This window comes from Plodia interpunctella, chromosome 5, assembly GCF_027563975.2.
Source record: "Plodia interpunctella isolate USDA-ARS_2022_Savannah chromosome 5, ilPloInte3.2, whole genome shotgun sequence".
In the NCBI taxonomy this organism is placed as follows: Eukaryota; Metazoa; Arthropoda; class Insecta; order Lepidoptera; family Pyralidae; genus Plodia; species Plodia interpunctella.
Window position 1 is genome coordinate 6,465,463 of NC_071298.1, and position 13,978 is coordinate 6,479,440.

The window sequence follows — 13,978 nt, forward strand, 5'->3', positions numbered from 1 at the left end:
TCTTTTGATTCTCTGTTGCTCTCTCGTAGCGCATGGATATGCCACAAGCTGTGGAACATTTTCGTGAGCGTATTTCTGGCATCCAATTGATCCTTTCACGTACAATAGAGGTGCTAAATGGTACGACTTTGCAAGAACTCATGCTAGCTGAGCCTAAGCCCCACTGAATATGTGCTATAATGTCGAGTCACGCAGGAGGCCGGGATGAACGGAGTAGGTGGGTAAGACATGCATTTAACAAAAGAGTTTAATAAAGAGTACATTCTATTCAAAATGTAAATGTACAACCACATCAATATTTTATTGGTTAGATTATAAAAATTGGACCATCTGTAAGAAGTCCACACAGTAGTGTAACAATATTACAAACAAAAATCTCTACATAACAGAACTTACAGACATTAGTCAACTTTATTTTATACATACTATGGTACACGATTTAACATAATATTTACCTAATATTATATTTTATACATTCTATGTAAAGTAGATAATATTCTTTACTTTGTAATAAGTTAATAAAACTATAAAATATTCTCTTCAGTTTAAACATTAGGCATTTAATAAGGCTAATGCAGGTATTGGAAACAATATTTGGTGGATTGTGTTCAGATACAACATGAAATATCTATCTAACATATAATTTATACAAAGCACTTTGTACTTGGCTTTCAATTGAAAGATCAATTTGTGATGCTACAATGCAATTCTGTTTAAATAGTTTTTTTATTTATTTTAAATTTGCAGAAATCTGGTTGAGCATATTATTATATCGGAATTGCATTATATCCATTGCTTTTTAGGTGTAGCATAAGGCATTTTCGGGCCCAATCACATAAAATTTACATAAAGTACCATTACATCTTGTATTACTATTAAGATCTAAAACCAAGCGACACGTTGTACATATCGGAAGAATAAAAGACCTATAGAAGCATTCAAAATGTTGATATTGACTGTCATAAGAATAGTTCGCTATCTTCTGATATCGTTGGAGAGCGTCGACACGCAAAGAAAAAAAAGTTCGGTTAAGTATGCCAAAAATAATCTGCGCTTATGTAGTTATGTAGTGTAATATGTAGTTTCGAATAATGAGAAATCACTATTATTATTAAGGTAATGTTAAACTCGCCAGCTACTCTTGCCAAATTCCAATGCAATGTTCCGATCTAGCATTCACATTTTTGACGTAGTAAATGGATAAACCCTTTTTTCGTTCCGGATTTTTATCGGAGATTGAACCCGAGAACTAACTGCCTAAATGTATACTGGAACAGTATGTAGCAGTAGAACATATTGTGTACACATTATGTATTATCCCCTTCCGATAGACACCGATATAAGTGCGTTTGAAATAATCGCTACAGCGTTCATCGTTGTGTTTTAGGTCTTATATTGAGCTTATAAAGTTGTCATGAGTGATCACTCCAATAAATAAAGAAAATCACACGAAATGCGTCACAACTAAAAAAGAATAAGTTAATAAAATAATGATGTAAAACCAAAAATATGTGTCAAATATTACACCCAAAACAGCATATTAGAGACATTTGTGTGAGATTCTTTGTGCCAAATGTAAATTAAATAATCGGAATTGTACAGTTAGTTAAAAATTTTAAAATATTCGCCATTTGTCAATAATATTTATCGCAACTGATTTAAATATTCGTTATATGGTTATGGGAAAAATAAATGTGCGAAAATAATAGTAAAAAAGTAAAAACCCGGTTAGAAGCTAAAACATACGTAGAATTGGCGTCACACAAGTTAAAATCCCCTTTATAAGGCTATGAAAAAGAGTTATTTATTTGATTTCTTATATAAAATATAAATAAAAGGAATTAGTCGAGTAAAAATATTGGGCTAGCGCAGTACAATAATAGTTCCCCGGTTGCCATCAATGTTAGGGTCATAACTACTAGTGCTGCCAAGCTAATAAATAGACCTTAATTCGAGATTGAGTAATTAAGAAAAAATATTAAGACTCTAGTTACTCTTATTATATAGCTGCTCGAAATTTGCATGTTAATGTGTACTATTTGGGTGCAATACAAGCATTGCCAACAATTAGTTTTGTTAACAGTATCTAAAGCGTCTAACAAGATGACGATATAACACGCATTTGCTAACTTCGTAATACCACAATCTTCAGAATAAGTTTGAAAATGTATATAAAGGAATGTTCATTTCACTGATAAATTGATTATGCATCGAAAACTTCATAAATATCATAAAAAATATTTTACGAAACACTAAATCAATAGTTACAACAAATAAAAAATCGAAATAAATATTCATTTTGGCCTCGGTATGTATACAGATTTTGGCATTCAAATAAAGACTCCTTCTAAAATCTAACTCATGAGTATAATTCAACAATATCGAAGAACTATTATTATTTATCTAATATAATTTGCTCTTTCCTTAAATTACGGGCTGCAAAATAATCTTAACGCACTCCTAGCTTCGTTACTCTTAAAACTAACTAATCGACATTATATACAAAGTGTACACGATCGTTCTGAAACGTTCCAAGTTCACCCGGAGTTCCGGAGGCGGCGGGAGCGGCGTCAGTCCGCGCGGGAGGACTCCGCGAAACTCTCGTCCAGGTAGCTCTGGAGCACGTGCGCGTCGAAACTGACGCTCTGCTCCACGAACGCGTCCAGCGCAGGCGGCTCCGCGCGGAACTGGCCTAGCCCCCACGGGTCGCCCGCCCACGGCTGCGGCGGCGGCGTGGACAGCGGCGGCGTGGACAGCGGCGGCGCGGGCGGCGGCGGCGCCGAGCCCAGCGCGGGCGCGCCCCACACCAGCTGCTCGATGCTGGCCGCGCTGAAGCGGTCCAGCGTCCACGCGGCGGCCAGCGCCGCGTCCGCGGGCTCGGGCGCGCGCGCGGCCGTCTGCGGCGGCTGGCCGTAGCCGCCGCAGCCGGGGCTCTTCCTGTTGCCGTAGCCGTCGGCGCCGGGCCGCGGCGAGTACAGGCGCTCGTGGCGCGGCCGCGGGCTGTGCTGCGCGCGCAGCTCCGACTTCAGCCCGGCGCCGGGCTCGGGGCTGGCGTGGCTCGACGGGTGCGGAGAGAACGGCGCGTGCTGCTTAGGCATGGGACTGTAGTTGCCAGGGTTCCAGGCGCCAGATTTCTGCATATCGGCCTTTCCCATTTGACTCGTATCCGGACTCGGCTGGGCGGAGTACGGACTCGGCTGGGAGGAGTAGGGACTCGGCTGCGTGGAATACGGACTCGGCTGAGTCGAGTAAGGGCTAGGCTGAGCGGGGCTCGGCTGAGCGGAATATGGACTTCTTTGAGAAGAAAACTGATTGTCTTGACGGGGCATGGGGCTTCCGTAGCTCCAATTGGGAGTTTTTATGTCCTGTTTGACGCTTAGTGTCTCTGGACTAGGCTTGTTTTCATGGGAAGTGGTGGGACTGCATTGTTCGATTACTTTTCCATGTTTCAATTTCGTATGACTCTCTAATCTATTCAGAGGACTCGCCTCAGATTTGTGAGTAGGAGTCGTCTTAAACTGTCCTAAATTCCAGGAATTGCTTTTAATTGATTCTGGATGTACTTCAGGGCTATTGAGCACCTGGCTATCAGGTTTTGGGACAGGACTAAAATATGGGCTGCCTACATCAGATTTCCCAGGTTCAGATCGAGGAGTGGAAGAGGAATCTGGCCTAGATTGTCCGAGGGGACTTAACAGTTTGGGCGTGGTATTTCCAGTAAATTGCTTGTTAACCTGAGAATTATCGGGAGCATCTTTGCTAATGGATAGCTCTGTACTTTTGCTATCTGGTGAAGACTTTGTCGAGCCTGTAGACTGCACTTGCCTGGAAATTGGCGATTCTGATACGGACTTAGGCTCTTGGAAAAGAGAAGAGGAAGACGTTTCTTGGGATTTCTGTTCTAGTTTGACGCTCGACCCATCGCCCGTATTTTCTTTCGGGGAAATGTTTGCTTCAATATCATACTTTGAATCTGCTTCAAATTTTTTAACATCTTTTTTCTTTTTCTTTGTCTTATCGTTCTCATTCTCCTCTTTAGTTTTAGCCTTTTCTGGGTCAAGACTGTCTTTAAGGTCTTGCAATTCCTTGCCTGTGTATAACCGTTTCATGCCCCTTGGTAGCGCTCGACATGAACTAAGATTTATTGATTCTAAATGCGGACATTTCAGTAGAACTTTTTTAACAGGCTCCAATGACACAGAAGACCCGCATAGATTGAGTATTCTGAAAGAAAAGAAATATTATTATTATTATTTCTTGTATAATCATATGATCAATATTTCTGGCAATCAGCAATTAATTTGTTGTTTTAATGGTGCAAGATATTCTTATTTTTCATTAACAAGAGTCTTAGGAAACTGGCTATTTTAGAGTCTAAAATGAAAATATTTGTCGAGGGTTCAATTTTTGAAGACTTTTTTTTTTTCTTTTTTTGAAGGTTATGAATTTTCAAAGACTTGACAAACCGACAAAAACATGGACTTGATCAAACACTATAATTGATTAAAATATCGATTTGTCGTGACAAGTAATGTCTCTTGACGAATGACCTACACAACATCCAATATTTTAGGGCTGTTATCACATATTTATCCCTTATCAGATGAGCTCCAGAAAGCACTGCTGTAGGGCCATAGCCACACAAACCTGAGCTTGCTGCAGTGGCAGTCGGCGAGCGCGGCCACAGCGTCGTCCAGCACGCGCGCGGCGGAGGCCCACGACAGGTCCAGCTCCAGCAGCGAGTGCGACCACTTCTCGCAGATGAGCTCCAGGCAGGCGCTGCTCTGCCGCGTCACGTTGCAACCTAGGGCAACAAACAAAATCTTATTACTGACCTGTACCAAAAACTTCGACTACAGTATCCAAATAAATGTGCAGATTCAACGACGACCTCGGTGGCGCAGTGGTAAAGTTCTTTCTACCGAACCGAGAGGTCCCAGGTTCGATCCCCGGTCGGGTCATGATGAAAAATGACCTTTTTCTAATTGGTCTGATTAAAATATAGTATCGTTGAGTTAGTATCCCATAACACAAGTCTCGAACTTACTTTGGGGCTAGCTAAATCTGTGTGATTTGTCCTAATATTTATTTATTTATTTACAACAAGAAATATGCTTAGGCAATTCAAATTAAATCTGTTGGGCGCTTCGCCCCATCCTTTTGCAATTTGTGCTGTCCCCCCTCGTCCCCCAGTTTGTGCTGACAAACGTCAACAACCGGCACTTACCACCTAAAAACAAATGCTGTAGATCCCAGGCCGGGACCCGCACCAGCCCGGAGTCGGTGAGTCGCTGCAGCCCCCGCAGGTCCAGCAACCGCAGCCTGGTGGCGCCACGCACCATCCTCTCCAGAGCCTCGTCCCCCAGTTTGTACTCCCCGACGCAGCTGCGCTCGGTGGCCGCATCCCCCGCAATCGACAGTTCTTCTAGTTGCGTCCAGCCATTTGTTTCCATCTGCAAGACAAAAAGTTTACTCTAAATTAAAGTGTAATGACATCTCAAATATTGTCAGCAAATTTAATTTAAAATCTAATTTATAACATTTATGTAAATATAAATTGACTCTTTGGAGAAAATGCACTGTTAGGTTGGAGGATGTGATGATGATTTCGCTGTAGCCTTCATGTCCGTGACGTAGCACATAAACTCCCAACACCCTTAAATAAAAATGTTCTGAGTAGCTACTGGGATTTAGTTTAGCTGGACCTTTCTATCAGGTGGAAAACTATCACATGTGCACTCACTTGTTGTGCAGTAGTAGCGTTGGCGAGTACGAGTTGCGAGTTGGCGGCTCGAAACACTCGCATTTTGGGGCAGCCCTTCTGGAGCGCCTCGAGAGGCACCGATGCGGGATGCGAGATCGCTTGCGCGCCTGATATGTCTAATACTTCTAGATTCACACAGTAAGCCTGCAATGTAATAAAGAATATGCTATCAGTCTTTTTAACGTCCCCCCTCATGAGGAACTGGCTTTCCTTCTTCGCATGGACGGTTGGCGGGTTTTAATGACTGCAAATATAAACGGGACCAACGGATTAACGTGCCTTCGAAAGCACGGAGGAGCTCAAGATGACATTTCCATCCATTTTGAGAATAAAATAACCGCCAATATCACAGACCATTTCATTCAAGACGTGAATTAATTAGGAAATAGTCGCCCTCCACGTCTTTGTTTCTTATTCTTTTAAACCACTCAAGGGATTTTGATGCAGTTATCACTGTTATTTAAGATGATGACTATGGTGTGCCGTCGATTGTACTAATACTAGACTAGGATTTTAAAGATTAACTCACCGCAACCGAGGACAAAATCTGCGGTAATGCAGTAAACTTGTTATTAGCGAGCGTAAGATGAGTGAGTCTAGAGCCGAAATTTTCACAAATTCGGGCCATTGACGCCGCGGAAAGGCATGTGCTCGACCCGCCCGTCTCCGACTGGAAAGAGAATTCATATTTAGCACGGCACGTTTGATTTGCAGACGTTTTCAAATTCGAAATTCCATGTTACGCGCAAATGCCACCTTCAAATTAAAATTTTAAAATGCATTCACTTTACAAAATTTTAAAATATTTATATGTAACATATAAAAAATCCAAATCATAAATCAACTAATACCACTTACTGACGTCAAAAATTAGGTCTTCACCTGTGCTTTAAATAAATTTTTGACGGTGAAGTTATATGTGCCGCTAGTTGAAGACGTCAAATAACTTCAAAGACGTCAACTAACAGATGTGTGTCTTATAATTATAACTAAGTAAACGAATACCGTGAGTGAGAGATCCAGCCGCTGCAGCTCAGGCAACCCCTGCAGCAGCGAGAACAGCTGTTCGGGCGTGATACGGCTCCAGCCTGCCACGCTGAGCTCGACCAGCCCAGGACAGTAGTCCGCTATGCACGCAAGAACCCACGATATGTTGCTCACTTCCCATTGAGCTGTCAACAAATGACATCTTAGAAATGTGGATATAATTAATTATAATTATCATAAAAAATACCTAACGAAAACGAAACGAAAGCTTTATTAAAAGCTAATGCTTAAACACTAACTATAATAAAATTGACAAAACAGTTTAGCCGTAAAAGCGTGTCAGAGTTTCGCATTTATTATTTGCCCACAACTTCGTATAGGAGTAAAAATCCGTTTCCCGTGGGAATTTTAACAAAATCCCTTCTTTGTACTCCCCTTCACTGTCCTAGGAACCGACACACCAAAATTCAGCTTTCTACGCCCAGTAGTTTCGGCTGTGCGTTGTCTGTCACTCAGTCAGTCACTCAGTTACTGAAGAGTTTTTTATATATTGATGATATGAATTTTTATTTATCCATGATGATTGATATTAAGATGATTTATAGATAACCGAACTTGCTTGCATATTATGTCCGTAAAAAAATACATTTTATATAGCCGCCTAAATAAACTCCAGGATATATTTAATTAAAATCGAAGAAGCTATATGAGAAATGACCAGTCCTCTGGGAGAATCACCAGTATTTGACTGGTTCAATAAAGACATATTTATTTTTATTAAAAAAAAATAAACTTACCAATATTTAAACTATGACATTGAGTGAGCCGGTTTTCTAAAAGCCAAACTAATTTGAAGTCAGTTTTGCATTTTTCTTTTATGTGTTGCGTTAGATCTACATTTTTCCATAACTGAGGTCTACAGCTTACACTATGCCATTTCTTGCACACCTTACCCATTCTGAAACATCAATAAATATTAGCTCATTCTGCTAAATTAATATTTAAGCTTAGTACTGTTCATAAAGTTTTTGGTATGGTGCTAAAATTTTCGTATTATTGACAATAATATGAAGTAGTTAACATGATTTACAATGTAAAAATGATCTAGTAGAATTTTTAAATTAAAGCAGCAGGCCGGCATCACAGAAGTGTTGCCGACCTTTTGTGAAGTTGTATGTTAGTTTTTCTAAGGTTCCATACCAATGTCGTATCGTATCGAAAATAGTGCCGCAGTACTACTACTACTGCCGCAGAATCAAAAGTAGTTGGTTTGCATACCTAATTACAGTAGGAAGAGTGCCCTGAGAGGACACAACATAAGCAAAAATTTTTGTAAGAATTTCTTCAGGCATTTGAGCCCAAGGGCTTTGTGGTCCAGTATCCTCAACTTGAGCTCCACTAATTCTACTTCTTTCAGTCTTTTCACTTTTATCTGCAAACAATATTATAAAATTAAATCACGTAACTATATAACTACTGCATTGATAGAGGCCCAAATGTACACAGCTTAAGGTATTTCGTAGATATATCATATATTCATCAATATTTATTATTTCTCTAATATATTTATTCATCAATATTTTATTATTTCTCCAATTTCATAAAACAATATGGTACTTATAATCGCAATACCAAAGTCATTTGAATGAAAAGTTAATGGTTTAAAATTCTGTTGGCCAATAGTTCAATTACCAATACTTTGTCCTAACTGTTTTACATTTGATTTTACAGAAAATCACTCACCCTTACTTTTACTGTTGTTAGATTTCTTTGTTTTGGGCGTCTTAGGACGAGGATTTCGCGGTTTCGGGGCTCCGACACTTATCGATGCAGCGCCATCACCGCGAGGGTCATATTCCTCGCCAGAGCTTACTAGAACTGGCGAAGCGACTCTCTTCTTTTTAGACTTTCTCTGCCCGAGGTCCGAAATGGACGTCACCGATGGAATTGGTACTGAAGTTGGTTTAACATGTGTCTGTAACATACATGCGTATCTTCAGCAGGTATTTTCGAAATGGCCATTTTTAGGGTTTTTGGGCCGAAAGAAAAAAACAGGACCCACAAAGATTAGTAATTTCTATGAGTCCATTTGCAACTCATATTCTGGTCTTGTCTTCCCTCATCGTAGTATTTATAATTATAAAATTATTATTATTGAAAGTGACTGCTTATGCTTATGCTGTTATAGTAACACAGACAACACTGACATCTGCATCACATCATCTATGTGGTTTGATCAATTTTATAGCTAACTAAGCTAACTTTTAAAAAGTCATGTGGATCATATATGCCTGGGAAAATTATAAATTAATTATAATTTCATTTTCAGGATGCATAGCATATTATTTTTTCACCATGAGGCCTCTGTAAATATAATGTGTATATGGATCTGCCAGCTTCAAAAACAAACAGAAAATTTGATGACACTTAATTTTTAGTAATCAACTTTGATATAAACACATTATGAAACAAAGGAATATAAAGACCAATAGGCTCTGTCAAGCGGAAGGTGAAAGAGAAAAACTTCAGATCAATAGATTCATATCTGCAAAGACCCTAAATAGAAAGAATGGATAATACAGAAGAAAAATAAAAAGAATGGATAACACAGTAGAAAAACTGATCAATATAAGTTCTCACTCTACTGAAGACTTGTCTATGATGTTTCCATAAAGTTTTTTTACATACAATGTTTCTCTTCCTGAAAGGTTTCCAGTTCCGAGCAGCGGCTCATACTCCACATGCAGAAAGGGCCCAGACAAGAGGCCTACCTACAGAAAATAGTCCTCGAGGGAAGTAAGTAAGGGACAGAAGTAAGGGTTCTGTTTTTATCTTTTGAGATATGAAACCCTAAAAAGGGTTATATTATTAATGTAACTAGCAGTAATTGGCTAATCCAATTTTATGTTTACATTTAAAATAAAAGTTACATGCACAGAACCTTTTTGATCTATGGTAACATGTCTTTGAGCTTTAAATAAATAGGTAACTGATGCATTTGCATATTTTCAAAATAATAAAAATATATATTTTACATGTCTTGAAAACTCACATTACTTACAGTTTCTTTGATGCCAGTTCTTTTTATTTTTATTTTTAATTTAGTGTCCGTGTCCACTATCTGACTTCGATAAGTGGGTGTGCACTCACTGGTCCTCTTAGATTTCTTTTTGCTACGAGAACTACAAATACCCAGCATTGACCTGGGTTTGCCACTACAAGGAGTCACTGTATGAGTTCTTCTCTCTTTTGAAGAGTTCTTTTTACTTTTTTTTGTTGATAATTGACTAAGTTTATGACTGTATGGTTTGCCACTTTGTCGTGGTACATTAATTAATGGTAACTTCACACTACACTTAAGCACTTCATCTTCAGAACTTTCTTCTTCCTCTGCAGGTTCTTCCCAATCTTCATCTTCATCTTGACACTCACTACTACTAACTAAATTCAGATTTTTTCCGCCTTTCACTTGTCTGTGCAAATTGACATGGGCAGGAGGGCTTCTAGGGCTAGATTCATGTGATGAACTTTTTCTCCGCTTGGTCTCTGGAGATACACATCCGTTGACGCGCTCAGAGTGTCGTCTCGAATGCTGTTTGTGCTTCCGATGGCGAGTTTTCGTTGGTAAAGACATTGCTCCATTGACGATCTGTTTCTGTTTGGCAATCTCATCAATGCTCTGCTCGAAGTCCGTTTCGAGCTTGACGCAGGAAACGTCATCGACTTCCTCCGAACTGACGGCATCAGGAATGATCTTGGGTAAGCGAGGATCAGGGAACAAGTCCTTGCGGACGGTCAGCCTCATCGCTGGCTCCGCGTTCGCGGCCTCGAAACCGCCGTTCACGGGGCTCGTGCGACCCGACATGCCGTCCGCCTCCCGCCGCCCTCACGTACCACTTCTACAAACCGCTCACCTGTCCGCGAGGTAAACAATCAGTTTGACACATCACATTTTCACTTTGTGACCAAACGATTTACGAATGGTTACCCGATGATGCGACCATCTTTATGATTGCAGATAATCAAAGCAATAAACATTATAATTTCTTTACTTTGCACTTCTTTTGACAGTTCCAAGATTCCTTTTTCTTCACGTATTCGCATTTTAGGTCATCCATGTTCATGTAACGTTGTGATTGCGAAAAACAAAGTGTGGATCATTTTCGCGGACACTTGTATTCGTAACTTAGATGATTACTGTTAAAATGTACAATCTTTGAGAGTATAGACATATTACACACTGAATCTCAATTATTTTCGTCGACTACGAGTTGATGAAAACTGTTGACCTTGTTTAGAAGCTTATTATGTTTCAAATTTTAATCAACAGATGCAGACATTGTCACAAAAAAGTTGTTCAATTTCTCCCTTATAACCTTGAATAGGCGCTCATATTGTTGTTATTGCGTATTTTAGAATTAATTATTTGAATGAAATAAAAGAAATATGATATGGGTTTATGTAGAAGGTAATATTTTTATTTCATTTCATTACTAACCTTGCATATTTCTTTATTTATTTTATTAAAATACTAAAATATATGATAAGGAGACGTTCGTACAAACATAACCCCGATAAACACTGATATTACTAAAAAGTAATAAACATCTTCAAGAGATGGCGCTAGTAGTATGATTTATATAAATTCAATAGATTAGAAAAAGGCAACGTGAACAGGCGTAGAAACACCAAACATAATTTTCTCTTCTCGATTATCACGATTCTCGGTCAAAGCATCAATTTCAACCACTGCTTGCTTGCACTGTCAAAATCAAATAAAATGTCAAAACTAACTTGTGAATTGTGAATGCGATTCGAAGGGAAAGGGATGATGGATTCAAGTTGGTTTATTTCGAAAGAAATTAGTTATGTTTTTCTTACAATAGAAAAATATTAAATAAATGTGTAAATTATATATACGTAAGTGACGTGTTTAATGAATGTATTATGTGTGACGTTCATCGCAGTGATAATGATGTGATAACCTACACGGTCTTTCTGTAGCAGAGTACATAAGGCGGTGAGTCATATTTTATATTTATTACATTTGCTGTATATCGATGATCTCATGCTGTAGGTGCTTCTTACCTACTCTTAATACAAATACGTATTAGCCGATTGGCTCTAGGTATATAAGTAGGTATATTATTTTGTTAAAAACAAAATGATAGTGTGGCGGTGCGGTAGATATATTATGGTGTAGTACAGAACAGGTTTACGTATAGGTCACTGGACTAGAACCTACCTACGAAATAGAAAGTTAGGTAGGTACTTACCTAACTATAGTTTTTTTTCATTTTCTTTTATATAAGTAGATAGGTACCTACCTAGGTTCAGCATTCATTTACTAGGTACCTACTACATACATAACACTGCCTATTGTATAAACAAACTACCTATACTTACCTACTTAGTTCATAGGTAGGTACTGTTCATTTATTCAATAGGTACATCAAAATAGGTTCATGTATAACCTAATGGGTAAGTATCATCGTTACGTATAAAGAAATAGCAAGTCGAAACTAGTACCTAATACTGGTACTGGTACTGGTACTAAATACCTATCTACTTACCTGTTATCTCAGACCAATAATTTTTTTTTATTGGTCTGACAACTAACCCTTAGGTTAATTAGGCTGCGGTAATCGTACATTAACGTGCACTATTGATACAACATCATTGTACCTACCTACCCAGAACCCTAAACATTTCAACTAGACAGACAAAATACTAAAACAAAGTGCAACTAGGTATCTAATTAAATGATATAAAACATAAAATATTTGGGAACCCCAGAACCTCTGATTTAAGGGCGCAACATGATACCTAATTAGCTTAGAGTGGTCAGAACTCTTGATCAGTCGATGATGACAAAACACAACCTTCGGCGAAAGCATTTTATTCGTAGGCCGAAGCGCAAGTCGTTTACTATTGAGTAAGTGGTAATAAAAGTAACACAACATATTTCGAGATACCAGATAACTACTACATACTTACATAGGTAGGTGTTACTTTATTGTGTTATTCCATGGTTCAGTCTACTTGTACTACTATCGTTGCGTGAAAAGTAACAAATAGCAAAGCAACAGAATTACGTCCAAAATGCCTAGGTTTAAGCCCAAAGCCCAAAGCCCAAAATTATCACTTCTATCTGCCTTGGCATAATACAATACGGCTAATTCAACGATCAAACGGCACCCTTCCCACAGACCTTTATTTTCGTTCCATTTTATTTCCGTTCCAATTTGTGTTTCATGTTGTATATAGTGTATACCATATCCATAATCTACCAAACCTTTCTACCAGCGTTCCTTAGGTTTTTGGTCTATATGCATAAAATTGTACTTATTTGTTTCAGATCGTGTTATTGTGCAAAAACTCCTACGGAGTTCTGAGAGTGGGGGATTTGTAACCGCATACAGCGGTGTCAATATCGTGTAGCATAGTACACCGCAAGTGATCAGGTATCGAAGGCAGGGTCGTATATCCATGTGATGTCAGTGTAGTGGTGGTGGTGAGGTCAGGGTGAGGTGACTCGAGTGATGCCCGGCGCGGTGATGCAGAGGCATGGTGGACGCGGCTGCGGAGCGCCGGCCAGACGCCGCCGCTGTCTGCAATGCATCTTCCAGCCTGATCAAGTAAGTACTCAACTTCTGTATGTATTGTACGTATTAAATATTTTAGTTAATATTACTTAAAGCACTTGGTTTCATCATCAGCGACATCGCTCAAGCTAGTACACTAAGGTAACGTCCTTGAGGAACGAAGATAAAAGATCAATATCAACCATTGCTTCCAAAGCTCGTCAAAAGTCAACATTTTTTCAATTTTTCCCGCTTTTCTCACTACTTTCAGGCCTATTGCTACATTGAGTTCAATCTAGTAAATAGGTACAACACACGCATCGAAAGATGAGACCTATCGTCACATAATATTTTATCAAATAAATTTTTACTGCGCAGGCTGACTGACTTTATCAATTATCATGCTTTCATCATGCCATCAGCTTGAGTAAATAAATTAAATTAATTTCATATAAATTCGCATATGAAAATTCATTCTTGTGCTAGAAGAATCTTTGGAATTGAAAATGACCATACTTCAACTACTGTGGCCACAGCCACGCTTGAATCTAGTCAATTACCAATTTGTTTGACCTTCTAGCACATTTGAAACCGATAACTGGCAAATTGAGGTCCCGGAGACCACTTTAATTAATATTCATTG

The 13,978-nt window shown here is 39.0% G+C and overlaps 2 protein-coding genes across 5 annotated transcripts in view; one reads left to right on the forward strand and one right to left on the reverse strand.

Moving 5' to 3' along the window:
* Window positions 1-282: 282 nt before the first annotated feature.
* On the reverse strand, window positions 283-11,363 carry Fbl6 (F-box and leucine-rich repeat protein 6). 2 transcript variants are annotated; one of them, XM_053745293.2, is made up of 10 exons: window positions 9,813-11,363; window positions 8,501-8,726; window positions 8,030-8,183; window positions 7,549-7,709; window positions 6,770-6,936; window positions 6,294-6,434; window positions 5,744-5,908; window positions 5,228-5,453; window positions 4,648-4,804; window positions 283-4,224 (listed from the first exon to the last, which is right to left on the reverse strand). In XM_053745293.2, exons 1-10 carry the CDS (start codon window positions 10,614-10,616, stop codon window positions 2,571-2,573), a joined length of 3,855 nt encoding a protein of 1,284 aa, XP_053601268.1. In that variant the 5' UTR covers window positions 10,617-11,363; the 3' UTR covers window positions 283-2,570. The 2 variants fall into 2 exon arrangements, with proteins under 2 accessions (XP_053601268.1, XP_053601267.1); XM_053745292.2 differs by having other exon boundaries at window positions 8,495-8,726; window positions 9,813-11,359.
* Window positions 11,364-11,400: 37 nt separating this feature from the next.
* raw overlaps window positions 11,401-13,978 on the forward strand; it is a 36,277-nt gene continuing 33,699 nt past the window's right edge. Inside the window, exons 1-2 of one of the 3 annotated variants that reach the window (XM_053745302.1) lie at window positions 11,401-11,771; window positions 13,110-13,389. In XM_053745302.1, coding sequence (XP_053601277.1) covers window positions 13,319-13,389 — 71 coding nt within the window. In that variant the 5' untranslated portion in view covers window positions 11,401-11,771; window positions 13,110-13,318. The remainder of the gene's footprint in view (window positions 11,772-13,109; window positions 13,390-13,978) is intronic. The other 2 variants (XM_053745300.1, XM_053745303.1) reach the window with 2 other exon arrangements.